Source organism: Ciona robusta, chromosome 1, assembly GCF_009617815.1.
Source record: "Ciona robusta chromosome 1, ASM961781v2".
Classification (NCBI taxonomy): Eukaryota; Metazoa; Chordata; class Ascidiacea; order Phlebobranchia; family Cionidae; genus Ciona; species Ciona robusta.
The window spans coordinates 267,455-282,059 of NC_143235.1; the positions used below are offsets into that span (position 1 = coordinate 267,455).

Here is a 14,605-nt window from a genome sequence, read left to right on the forward strand (position 1 = left end):
TGCAAGGAATAAGAACCCCAGTTGTTGTCATGGATATCTTACTGGTTGGTATCTATTGCACACAGTATATACAAATATAATATACATATACACCATATACATACATACCCTTATAGACAACCCCGACACCCATATACACACATACCCTTATAAACAACCCCGACACCCATATACACACATACCCTTATAAACAACCCCGACACCCATATACACACATACCCTTATAAACAACCCCGACACCCATATACACACATACCCTTATAAACAACCCCGACACCCATATACATACATACCCTTATAGACAACCCCGACACCCATATACACACATACCCTTATAGACAACCCCGACACTCCATAAGCAGGTGCCTTATACAACCATCCAAGCTTGGTAACCCCTTCCTTATGCGACGAAGCGATGTCATCATCTATGTCGGGTTCCTCATCTAATTCAAATACCTTTGGAAACAAAATATTGATAACAACAAGTATACGCATAATGGTGTGTATGGGCCAACTAAGGTCAGTGCTGCAGCAAGCTACTACAAATGTTGAAAACCTTAATACCAATATAATGTGAAATATGTAGAAAAGATTAAATTTATTAAATTAAAACAATGAAGAGAAATATTTGGCAGAAAATGACAGTCGTTAAAACACAGGTAAAAACTACTCGACGTTTCAACACAGGTAAAAACTAAGTGTCAAATAGAAGTATGGCTGCTAAACCCATAATACAATAAACACACAGTGAGTTGTATTATTTATATGACCCAACATACTTGTTCTTGCAGGAGTGGTTCACTACCATCTCCTCTAGGCAGGTGTAAATAATCAGATGCATAAGCCTCGTATTTATGCTCGATGAGGCTCCAGTTGGATGTGTAGGTTTTAATGCACTGGAACAAAATGATGTTGAATATAAGTTTGAATATGAATGTTGTTTTCACAACTTTGAAGAGAATGGGTAAGGTTTAAGACTTTAAGAAATAGGAAGGTAAATAAACAATGGTCCAATATGTGAAACTGTTCAGTAGAAATAACTTAATCTCTGGTTTAATCCTTTATCCCAGTCCTGCATCGCTTGTATTAAACACATTACAAACCATAAGAATAAACAACCAAGGAAATATAATGGTTACATAATAATGTTTATTCACATCTTGCCTTGCTGTATAACGCCCACACTATGTTAGTTTGCAACAATACTTGGAAATATGAAACATAAACTACATAATTATAACGTTATCCCATTTTTACAATCATTCCATTTTCTAATGTTGTCGCATGATTTAGTGTTTGTAAAACAATACACAGTGACTGCATGATGAAAAATAACATATATAATATATCATCATACATAATTAGAAATCTGTTTTAAAGCCCACTGTGATTATTATATTCACAACAAGGCAGACAACCAAATGAATAGTCACAGCTTTATTTGGCCCCCAATCCCAAAGGACATTGAAATATAATGCATTGAAAGTATAAGTGTTAGCTTTCCGGTTGTAAGGCGTGATATTACGTCATCAAACTAATCTTTATATTACATAAGGGTTTATGGATCATGGCAATATAAGGCTTTGTACAGACTTATAATTGCTACTGTTGAACCTAGTGTTTAGATTCAACACACATCATAACTACTTTAAGCTAAGTTGAAACTATAGGAGTGGCCAAAACTAAAAGCAAATTCATAACAATTAAAGTTAAACTTTTAACATTAGGATATTGGTCCATTACCACTATTGGCAGGAATTGGCTCGCAGCAAAACGAAACATTAATTTGGAGGTTTTAGTAAACTTTAGAATTAGCTTGACTACACTTAAATATTAATTTAAAAAAGTGGTTTACATCTTTTTATTTGGTGTTGTTAAAAAATAAGTTTGGGACCTGGGATTTAGACCAGAGTTGGCCCATGACCCCAACATTGTATATGCACATTATATTCTATATGGGTGAGGTCCTACAGTGAGGCACACCATGGGACGTGGGATTTAGACCAGAGTTGGTCTATTACCCCAACATTGTATATGCACGTTTCTCCAGTTACATATCTAATGATTCAAGAAACAAACCTCTTTAACAAACAGACCGGATGCTTCCTTGGTAGCTTCGGGGGGAACAGTGTCGATGGTTGTTCTTCTTTCACGGGGTTTTACTGTGGACTAAACATACATTGGTTAACATTGGGTTTTACTGTGGACTAAACATACTGCATACATTGGGTAATAAAATGTATAATGTTGGTACCTTCTTTATATTAAAACTAGAACTAATTAATTCTGTACATTAGATACATTTTTCAGCCAAACAAAGTCTGTTTTTATATAACGTGTGAGTATATTATGGTTAGTAGGTTATGTATGGAAGCTACATTGTTCCAAGTACAAACATACTATGTGTAAAGCACAAGCATGGATTACTCTGTATAACATGGGCAGTGAAACGTAGACAATGATATGAAACCCAAACAAGCCATTAGTTCCTCATACAACATACAATAACTAACACAACAATACCATAGTTTCCCATAGTCGTGTTTGTTACTTGGCTTTACTAATATATAGATACACAGTAATGTTAGTTATATATATATATAGTGAGCTATGGTTTATTAGAAATAATATGATCTTCAATATCATAATACATATAAAGTTTCGTTAGCACCTTTACCGTCATATTTACTTTTTATTGGCAGTTGTAGTGACAGTGTATTGCACAGTGTATTCTGTATTGTGCTATGTTTAAATATTTATATATATTGTACTCTGCGTAAAACGTTACAACTGGAATGTATAATAGAAATAATATGTGTTTGGTTGGAACGTGAAACACTCACAAACATTTTCTTGTGTGTTTGAAATATAAGAATTGATGTCAAACTATTAACACTTAAAATAGCTTGGTGAATATTGTGATGTATCTACAACAATGTTTTGTCTAGTATTTAGCAAAGACATCATAAGGGAACAGGAATTTCAATTATTAGACTACACTTGCTGCCTCTAACAACCGTAAACTACAATCAGTGTAAATGTAACACATGGATGGTCATGACAACTTTCGGTCATGAACAAACAAAGGTCGTTAACATCAACATCAAGTCTTTGTAAAATCATTGAAAGACAAACCATTATCACACAACCCCAACAACTCATACAATGACGTAATACCAGTCATCTCACATACTTCGCCGACTACTCATCCAATGTGTGTCAAGTTACTTCCATTTGTAACAATTTATATAACTGGGGTGAAGTCTAAACGTGCTTTAATTTATAAACCAAAAAAATATAAAAATTAAACAACACACTGCAATTAAAAAAGACTAGAATAACATTTTTTACAAAATAGAATGCAAATACAAAAAGCTACTGTTTCCAAACAATACTTACTATGACATCATCAGCAGGAAAAGATAACAATGACCTCATTGTGTCATGTTGAATCTCTGATTGTCGTTTCACAATGTAAGATTCATAATCAACCGGCTCCGATGCCGCGGTTTTCATCTGGGGGGGAATAAAATATAAATTTGTTTCGTCTCTTTGATTACAGTATTGAAAGGTAATGAGAATGATGAAAATTAACTTTAATAAATATAAAATAGATCTACATAATTATGAAGTAAAAAAAATAAAAATTATACATTCTGTCTTTTTTGTTGCAAAGGTCAGAAAAAATGAAAATATGCAAAAAAGAGGGAAGTAACGGTAGAATGAAAGTCGTTTAGGCGCGTTAAGGCTGAAGTGTGAAATACTCACATGACTTGTTAAATACAAAGTGATAGCCAACAGATATTATATTGCAGCTAGTAAGTATAAAAGTAACAACAACTCATGATAATAAAACTACCCCTTAATCGTCAATGAATTAAAAACCTTGCAAAAGTTTTGTGCAAAGAAAGTCACTTTGTAAGGAAATTGCTCCATTTGTGTAAAACGCACAAGTTTGGCACAGGTGTTTGTGATTCACACATTCTTAGCTGCATGTGTTTCCTGGATTATTTGGTTAAATATGATATTGTAAAGGTTATTATAACTATGATATGTTCCACGAAAGGGGCCTGATCTAGAACATATTGTTGGACGATTTTCATTGCATTATATCAGAATGCACCAGGTATTACTAATATTGCAAACAATCGAGACCAATTAATGTTGTACCGAAGATATATTTGCCGATAACTAACACCAACAGTTTTTTATCTAACTAGATTCTATTATATATATAAATACATCTTCTGTACAAATTTCGATTTTTGTATGCTGCAGATACACCAGCATTATAGTGTTATTGTATATAATACAAGCTTAGGTGTGCATTAATCCAAGATTACAATTATTAAACCACATCATATTATTTATAATATTAAACCAACACCCATATACCTGGGATGGGGAATCCTGGTTTATCCTGATCGCAGGTGATTGTGGCATTTTAATTTAAATAACAATCGCAATCATCGAAATAATTTCTTAACAACTAATATTGGGAAAGACTCAAAACAACAAATTAGTTTTAGATTTATAAGAAACTTTATAGAATAGTAGGGACAAGGGGGTATAAACATAATCACAATGGCATAAACAAAAAACATGATGATAATATATAACAGTTTCATTCTAAAATAAGTTCAGAAAATTAATACTTTCAAACCAAAACGACTAAAACAAGCATTTTTTAAATGGCTTTAGCAAAAATAAGAAAAGGTTCACTACTTTGCACAGCATCTCAAGATACTGACTGCACAAGTCTTGGCTACAACATTACCGACCTATTGTGTACAAACCCTCACACAAACAAACATTCTATCTCATCATTGTTACTCGAGTAAATAATTTAAGTTGTAAAGATAAAGACGGCAAATAAAGTAGCAGAGCAACAAACACTAACTCTGAGCTAAAGATACCAAGATAACCAAGTCTGGGTGCGGACACGTCTCATTGGGCCCAGTCCTGCAACCGACGTACCGTAAAAAGTTTTTCAATATAATCAAAGACAGATAGCGGTGCTTGCCTCACTGTGTGTCTGGTATGCAACGTTGCTGCAATGTTTGGATAACTTATTTAGCCTATACTTGCTGTTTATGTAATATAGAAACAACAGCACAAAGCCAAAGAAGAGTTATAATAAATACATTTATATATATTTATATATAGGCTATATTTATATTTTGTTTAATAAAAACATTCTCTATTTATAGCTTCCAAAGTTGAAAGTTAATACATAGGTTTTTTGTAATTCAAAAGTACAAGTGTTTGTTAAATACCATAATATCATGTAAAATAATAAAGTACATCGTGTTGTGAAGCAATACTTCACTAAATGACTCACAAATACTTTATTATATACATACAGTATATAGGGACTTATATATAGCATAGGCATTAAGGCATATAGGGACTTTTAGATATTTAGAAAATATTAATCCTTGACTAGACAGCAAGAAATTATTCATTTACAAGAAATAATGGAATCCAAACTACTTTCAATTCCATACAACAACATACACAGAACATTCATGTCTATAACCTACCATAAACACGACTAAGCAAACTTTACCCATAGCTAGTTTAGCCTAATGTACTCAGTACACAACTGTTACAGAATCCTTTATTAACCAAACCCTCAACAACAAACTTGGGGTGGCAGGGTGGGCAGGCCAACCCTTCATTTTTCTGCACTACATTAATCAGTAAACATTACAACCAATAAGTTAGATTTGTTTACAGGATTTGGTGTCTAACTATCCCTGTCTCTCTTGTGTTTAAGCTCGGTGCCTATAAACCAGGCACAACAAGCCATATACAACAATATCCCTGGCATAAATTAACGCCTACAATCGTCCAAAATTCCGTAACTACAAAAGTGGACATGTTATAGCCAGAGGCACTTCACACAAAAATGATAACAATGTGCTCTATGACATCATAAGTGCATTAAACCAAACATGTGAAAGAATTGTTAAAACTATATTTATTTATAACACAACAAAACATGGATCTCCAATATTTGTTACATCAATAGTTATTTTCTGTGGCAGACAAACCAACAACAACATAACACAATACAAGGATAATGATCTTTACATTCAAATCATGTTCTACGACATAGACTACAAATTCTTATGAAATTTCTAACTGTGTTTAGAATTTTAATTTTATCTCTCAGTCCAACCATTACACTGTAGGCATTATAACATTACATCATATAAAACATTGTATTTGTTGGGTTAACAAGTTAACTTCATCACATAATTGACTAAGATGATTCATATTAGGGGTATATAACTAAATGTGGAAATTGTACAGCACTGGATGTATATCAAATATATGCCAACAAAAGGTTACCAAATGAAAAATAATAGCCTGTAAATTTAATTGCAAAAAAATTATAAAAGTTAAAGCACTTTAACCACAGTCATTTTACGGTTCGTTTGGAAAACATATTTTGATATATTTATAGAAACAGATTATAACAATTTTGTAACATGGAGCTATAAGAACATTTTGGAATGAATTTGTAACAACCAACTAAAACACATTTGCGCAGTACAAAAATCAAATTCCCATAAAATTTCCTGACATGCAATATGCTATTAAAGAACCCCCTACTTACAGGTTCATAACTTGAATAGACACTTCCTCTCATTGCTTGGGTTGCACTTTCCCTTCTCTTTGTGGCCGTTCCCTTCCTTTTCAAACCTGATACACAATAAACATAACTTTGTATACATTTGTCATTTACTATAAAGTTGGAAAAAGGTGCAAAAATAGGAAACTGGAAGTTTACTAATCTATGTGTGTACAGTGTGGCATGGCATACAGACCGGAGTTTTGAGCACATAAGTTTCCAATACCCAGGACGCTACAATTGATTAGTGACTACTTGGTTAAAGTAATGTCTGTTAAATCCTGGTCACATGAATGTAACTTATTCATTTTCGCGTGGCCAGAAACGAGTTGTTATACACCCGTGTTATAACAGTTGTTATAACACGGGTGTACACCTCATGCCAGGTTACAAGTTACCATGTATGTTACTGTGTAAGTGATTATTATTTGATTTTTTTTAACCCATTACGTCTGCCCTGTGCAGGGAAATCAAATCAGTATCTAGCATTGAACCCACATCCTTTGGTTAGGATGCCAGCTAACCATTGAGCTGAGGCACCAAAACGTGGCTAGTGAAGAATCCTCCCCCACCTTATTAGCTAACCACTAACCCCTCAACAACCAACCCCAACCTTTCCAACAGCCTGTTCTGCTATGTACGGGAGTATTCTGCCCTAGTGCCTATATTTGTATTTTAGAAACAACTATTTATAAATACAAACCTTGTGCAAACTTTCTTGTTTCAGGCATGGTTCTGTTATACAGTTGGTAGCCTTTAGCCTATTATATTCAATTGTATTTCCACAATATATAAGAAAAGTAGCGAAGTAGTAATCCAGTGATCCAACTTTACATTGTTGATATTTGTGAGCAAAACAATGATTCAGCTGGTGACAGTATGTTTAACTATATATGGTGCCTTCACTAACATAAACAAACAGTTGCTTGTTAGTTAATTCCCACATACACAATATAGATTACTTCCCTATCCTAGCAAACTGTTTCAAAGTTAGCTATGAAATAACCCTGTTCTGGTGCCAAATATATTTATAACAAATGTAAACACAAACGGTGCGACTTACTGTACATAACGTATAACTGTGGCCGGTCCAATTGTACAGCAGCGGGAAACAGACGTACGCTACAATTCCGCCACCGAGCATAAAGTGGCGAAGATACTGTTTCATGCAAACTGTAGGAACGGAAAGACCCAACGACGGCAATAACCAACATAATATTTGAAATAAAATATCCCACACTTATCTGCAGCAAAATTTTATCACGCATGACAAACTGCGGCAATTGCACGAAGATGTATTTGCAGTAAACACTCCGAACAAATCATTCGAGAAACACGACACATTAATTTGAAACAGGTTATTTTTAATACCAACAATTTTGAATTAATTAGGCAACAGTAATTACCTTAAGCAAATATTGCTCATATATAAATCCGCACACCAGCGACTGTCGTTATACTACAGGCGTTGTTTTTAAAATTCCCACACACACCCTACTAATTTGACAAAACATTGCTTGTCTGCAGTATTATGAAAACTTTGCGCCCCCCAAACACATGCTGTGATGCCAGCAGCAAGCCTGGATGTCATCATCTCTTCATCCAAACATGCTTAACAGCCAATACACCCTTACAGTTTCCATTCCAAATCTAGGTTTGTTTACACCTTTTATCATAAAATAAACTTACCTTGAACGACGCTTCAATCTTCTTCGTCATAAAGTTGATGTGATTGGCTCCTAATGTTAGATGTTTGGATCGCGAGTTTTTTTTTATTTTTTGCCGCGACCCCAACCTTACTAAACGCAGGTATACAACAGTAAACTATTGAAACCACGCTTATTCTGTGGCCGATAAGTCACAACAAATCAACTTTTACATCGACATCGCTTCATTCCTCAATGTTCAGCTGACAGTACTTACCTTGGAGTTCATGACGTCATATACTCGTCATCAGTACAAATGATTTCTAAAATTTAAATTAATAGTGATAGTGAAGATTCCTCATTTATGTTACAGATTATAGGTAAGTGGAAAATGTTAGAGGTTGGCAGTTAATAAATGATTATGGTTAAGTGTTTGACCTTAGCAGGCAATGTAGGGGAAGAATTCTACACTAGCACAAAATATTTCGATATTAAATCTGTTAAAACAGATATACAAAAGTTATTTCAGTATTCGTTATTATTATTTAACAGTCACCTATAACAAATCTACGTACAGACAACTAACAGTGTAGAATATATTGCAGTCTTTTATTTTTAGATGTTTTAAGAAAAAATACCGTAATATACGTGAAAGTACTCACCAAGTGCAAGAATTCCTGTTCCAGAAGTCGCTTTTAAGCTAAAATCGGAAGAAAACTCAATTTTTGCCGCAGGAAACAAAAACGCAGCTTCCCCTTCAAAGGTTTTGTTGAAAAGAAAGATTTTTGGAATATTCCGCAACAAATTTCCAACCTCGTCACTGATTGGTCGGTTAGATTATTAAAGAATATAATGATTGTTACGTCATAATGCATAAATATAAAACGTAGATCTTTGGCGGATTAATATGGTATTAGATTTTATCTGTTATTTTATCGATTTTGCTAAAATAAAACAATAAAATGTTAAAATTAATTATATTTTACGCAAATAATGTATCAAACATATTGTACGAGAGTAAAATTAAGATTTAAAACAACTTATAAGACGACCGCCTGGCCGGCTTATATATGACGTCATTGTACATATGTTTTGTTTGTGTAAAAAACGTTACATATACGAATATTGTTATTAAATGTAACTTTGCAGGTGATTTTAAACATTTTTTAAATGCTTACTATACTTATAATGCGCCAGAAATATATCGAAAAGTTTAATGCTGACTTCTGGTCCACAAAACTTAAGGAACGAACACCCCAACTGCTGATAAAGCTGCTAGCGCACAGAATAGATACTACTCGTTGTCACATGCTCTCGGTAGCTTTATAAGGTAACCATCTAATAGTGATACTGCATTTATACCAAAGCCAGGCAACATACATAAACCCGTTTATCTGCACGGAAAGTTATGAGATTAGAAACCAATGGACAAAACTGGGGGCTAAAAACTCGGGATAAAAATACGTTAATCCCGTGTTGCTACCAGAATAACGGTAATACTGGAACATGGACCACGGACGAGACGTGGGTTTATATTGAAAAACACTACAAAGTACAAATGCACATTGTCAACCATAGAATTGCTACAAAACATTTGTAATGCAACTTTAGCCAACCATTTATAACTTACATGCTGGAAAGCTTCTCTCCCGAACATGTCTGCAGTAATCATTGCTTCTGTAGGAGTAACTGGCCCTGCATAATAATCAACGAACATGTTTATGCTAATTATTAATGTTAGAACACTTAACCAATGGAGTTATAAGACAGCGGGAAAGATGGGACACATTTTCATTATATTTGCTCGTCCCATTTGGTAGCAAACAAAAATCATTTAAAATAATTAGTGCCTAATAAATTACTTGCGATATGATACGTAACATCAGGTATAGTAATCGACATAAATGCACTCTGCTTGTACACGTCGTAAGTATCTTCAATGTACGTAAAGGAGATACTCATCAGTAGCACTGGACCAAATAACACCAAAAATAAATCCAAGTGTGGTTAGAGAGATCTTGCCCTGAGTTTAACTCATAGAAAACATCTTGTGACTGAAACATAAATTACTCACTTTGTTTTGTAAGAATAACAACTTCTATCCCTTGCAGCATGGACGCAACTAGTACAACATAATACTTTTTACTATCTCAATTCCAACTGAATTATATTCGTGTGTTTCGTGAAAGTCTCACTTGATTAATTGGAATCTTCGCGCCTCGGAAACGCAATGACGGTTGCTTCGGTTTGCAGCAAAACAAACATGTTGCTGCTCATGCACTTCATCCCGCATATACTGTAACGACGATTAGCTGATAACTGTCGTAGACTTATGTGCCTTCTTTATTTACAACAAAATATAACACAATAATATATAGTGAGATATAATATCCAAGTATATTAGCATCACAACCGAATAAACTATTGAACTGAAACAAAAACTACAGGCTTTGTGAACACGAAGTGTAGAAAAAATAAGCGTTGATTTCAACGGCGGATACAGTGGGTTTAGGGCGCTAACGTCGTCGAGACGAAACTGCCCGAAGATGAACATTAGAATGCGGTTGGCCTATAATGTTGCCGAACATTGGATTGCCTTTATATAAATTGTGGATTGGTAACGGAGTGAGTGTCATTAATCAGCACGAGTTTTTCTAACTAAGCAAACAGCAATACATTACCACATTACTTAACGCACACGAATGATATCATATATACAGAATATAGTATAGCATCTTGTTTACATGGCGATGCGTATAACAATTATGTGACTTTGCGTCCTATAACTTGAGTACACATACCAGCGGTTACAAGGCACATTATAACCAAATAAGACAATAAACAGTGCAAACTGTAACACGAGTTTTTTATCTATAGATAATAGGGACCCATCCTCGCAAAAAAATCTTCTTTCATACGTCATTCCTCTCTTTTTTTAGATATCTCTCGTTGTCAACGTCGATTGAAATCTCAAGTTGCTGAAGTTAAATTAAGAGTTATTCCAATAACATAAAGTAAAGGCATAAGTAATTGCTGCCCCGCCATGCGAGGATAAATAAGTTACATTAAAATGAATAGTGACGTTTATTAATTTCTAAACACAACCCACCGATCCAGGAATATTATTCAAAGCTTCCTGAATCCTCCTTTCCTCTTCTTCATTAGCGAACCTCCACATTAATATTGTTGGATCTTCGTTCCGGAAGCAAAGAGCAAGTTGTAGCATCAGATCAATCTTAGGGAGGATCTCACACAAGATTCCAACATCTTCTGACTCCAGGAAGTTTCCAGCAATTCGGAGTTCAGCAATCTGCATCGGGATAAACGGTGATTGGAATAAGTTTTTGGGAGACGTTCATATATGTGAGTTGCATATAACACGCAGCAATGAATAAAAGAAGCCAACTTATCCTAAAACGACAGTCAACACGGGTCCCCACCTCGTGCATGTTCACTTTACATTTATTCATTCTTCGGCCAGCACAGGAATACAGCCAAACACTCACCGTTCCCTTCATGTTTTTGATCCCGCGTGCGATCACTCTAAACGATTGTGACGTAATCCCACTATGACGTAGATCAAGTTGTTTGACGCATTTCTTTACTTTGCTTAGAACACGTGACATAGCGTCGACTTCATACATAGAAATAACAGAATAACTGAGATCGACCAGATCCGGGAAGTGATCTGCTGCACTTTGGATAACTACATCGTTATCGCATTCCCTCAGGTCCAATAGCAGGTTCAGAAACAAACGTTTTCCTGTGAACACAGATACCGGGTATAGTCCACAACTCACCCAAAACCGCTGTTGCTTATAATTAAGCCTAGTTATTAACTTATTGCAACTCCCGATAAAAAGGACTAGAACCTATTTTACACACGTATATTATATAAGATTAAATTGTGCACAGCCTTACCATCTTTAGTGTAAGGAATGTCGACTGCTTTGAAACGACGAAACATTTCTTGCAGAATCAAATCTCGTTTAAGGGACATTGTATCTGTAAGTACATTGGATAGGCTTTGAAATGTGAAATATGTACGAAGTCATTCAGGAGGTATCAACGAAACCGTGGAGGTATGGACGCTACTCAGGTGGGTGTTGACTGCTGTATATATAGAGTACTGTGGGGTAACATGGGACATCTTTAGCACATAATGTCCAAATATTCTGCTCGTGTTTTAAACAATTAATAACGGTCAATGGGAGTCATACGGTTTTATATTTCTTTGAATGTTCTTTGTTTACCACCAAATGGGACGATAAACTAGAATAAAGGGTGTCCCATGTTCCCCCACCCTACTGTTTAGCTAAATGTTATTGCTGGGTGTCATCATACCTCGGTGGTGCACATCACCAATATTACCTGAAACGTGTAAGCAGCTAATACACAGACGCAGTAACTGTTCGATAACTACTGATACAGATACCACATAATGAAAATTCAAAGTTACCAACCTCTAGGGGATGATTGCGGTCGAAAGAAAGCCAAGATTCTGCTCCATAGTGCTGAAATGAAACATATCATATCATTAGTAAGGTGTTGCTGGTATTTTATCTGTCGAAGTCACGAGATGTATAATGAACAAGCACTACTAAATATACGCATTAAACAGAAACCAAGTCCAGCTGACAGTACGAATCAGTGGCTTTTTGGCACACCATTCGATTTTGGACTTAGTAGCATTTAATGTATTTTCCATGATATATCAAACAGTGCCAGGTTATCGGGAAATATATCGCGGTTATTTCGAAAAGTAGAGGGTGGGGAATCACATAAAACAGCATGTCATATGTATTCGCTATGATGATAAACAGTTTAAGTTACCTTCACACTTTCGTTTAACTCCTTCGTTTACGCAACAAGCAGAAGACACGTCATCGTCTTTTTTCACCAACAACCCGCACAGAAACCACGTGACCATGCTCCAGTGGTTATCAAAAAGTTTGTTTCCAAGAAATCTTTTAAACTCCGCAACTGACATCTCGTTCTTGATGTAACTTGCCGAGAAATACTCTTGAAACAGTTGATGGGAGAAGTAATGGTTTATATCTCCCTCGAAAACTCTCTGGGATATCATGGTATTAGCAACGCTTATAATAAGATCTTGTACCTCTTCTGCGGTGATTTGTTCTTTTGCTAATGCGTGGTCACTTATCAGAACTGTTCCTTCTTCCGTTGCTGCGAAGGCGACCCTGGATAGTTGACGAGTTAGTTGTGGTATATCAGTAACTGTGTTGCCGACCCTCTTGAGGTGTTCAAGTACGCAGGTAAATACTTGCGTCATCGTCGATACGTTTTCAATGCCAGAACTGTTAGGGTAGCGCATTGAAATAACGATAAGTTGCATCATTAGTGGGTTAGATATGAAGGTCACTAGTTGTGGGGATTCTGCGTGAACTTTATCCCACAGTTGGTTGGCTGTTTCTCCAGCAAAGAAGTTGAAGAGCGTCCTTGTATCTTCGGGAGTGAAGTCCTGCAAATAGATCGTCCGCTCTGGACGTAGATGTGCTTGCAGGCCGTTCATTGCGTGCGGTCTGGACATCACGTACAGACATACACCAGGGAGATACGTAGCTGAGAAAATATTTGCCACAATTTCAGCGACATGTAGTTTTGCATCCGTCCCCAGATTGGATGTTTTCATATCTTTGTACCAAGTCGCTTGGTCCAACCCGTCAAGTATAAGAACACACTTATTTTGGTTTTCCATTATGTATTTGAACACGCCTTTGCGATGTTTCTCTTCTGTTAACTTGTGGAAGTTATTATCGACAAGAAATTCTTTCAAATTGAGCTTGTGGTTTGGACTGTAGTTAAGGTCCATCACTTTAATGAGAAGAACTATTTTCCCGGCATCCTCGTGCAGTCGTCGCATCCGCTTTGATAATGTTGTTTTACCGGATCCAGCATTTCCAATAAAACCAGTGGACCTGGTTTGACTTTTTGATTTGGACTTTGGTTGACTTTCTGCAAAGCTGTCAAATGAGATATTTTCACCTTTCTTTAGCTTTGGTTCAGTGTTTGACGGAGCGTAAGCTTCATTCTCCATCACTGCCCCACCGCCGTAGAATGATATCTCTGTAAGAAGCGGATGTATAACCGGGATAGCAGATGGGTTGCAGTCAGGAATATGAACCTGCACGTCTTTTTCTTTTTCACCCCTTAACAACTCTCTCACATATTCAAAGGTGTAATGCAGCTGTGGATCTGAATGCGAAATAAAGCGGAGTCACAAACAACGTTACTTGATTTAAACCCGAGTATTTAACATAACTTTAATTAAAGCAAAACAGGCCACGTATAAAATATA

At 35.7% G+C, this 14,605-nt stretch overlaps 2 protein-coding genes across 8 annotated transcripts in view; both read right to left on the bottom strand.

The window, feature by feature from the left end:
* The window catches only part of LOC149741051 (dedicator of cytokinesis protein 9-like), a 58,593-nt gene extending 50,415 nt beyond the window's left edge, over positions 1 to 8,178 (bottom strand). For 2 of the 7 annotated variants that reach the window (XM_089886682.1, XM_089886691.1), the window contains exons 1-6: positions 7,344 to 8,171; positions 6,626 to 6,711; positions 3,400 to 3,516; positions 2,080 to 2,169; positions 780 to 896; positions 331 to 456 (exon numbers count right to left, since the gene is read on the bottom strand). In XM_089886682.1, the coding sequence (XP_089742808.1) occupies positions 331 to 456; positions 780 to 896; positions 2,080 to 2,169; positions 3,400 to 3,516; positions 6,626 to 6,711; positions 7,344 to 7,371 (564 nt within the window). In that variant the 5' untranslated portion in view covers positions 7,372 to 8,171. The other 5 variants (XM_089886699.1, XM_089886676.1, XM_089886718.1 and 2 more) reach the window with 4 other exon arrangements.
* A 4,885-nt stretch (positions 8,179 to 13,063) lies between these two features.
* On the bottom strand, positions 13,064 to 14,359 carry LOC149741054 (protein NLRC5-like). Its single transcript, XM_089886665.1, is given in 1 exon segment — positions 13,064 to 14,359. A coding segment is annotated over 1 exon segment (1,281 nt). The 5' UTR covers positions 14,345 to 14,359.
* Positions 14,360 to 14,605: the final 246 nt, after the last annotated feature.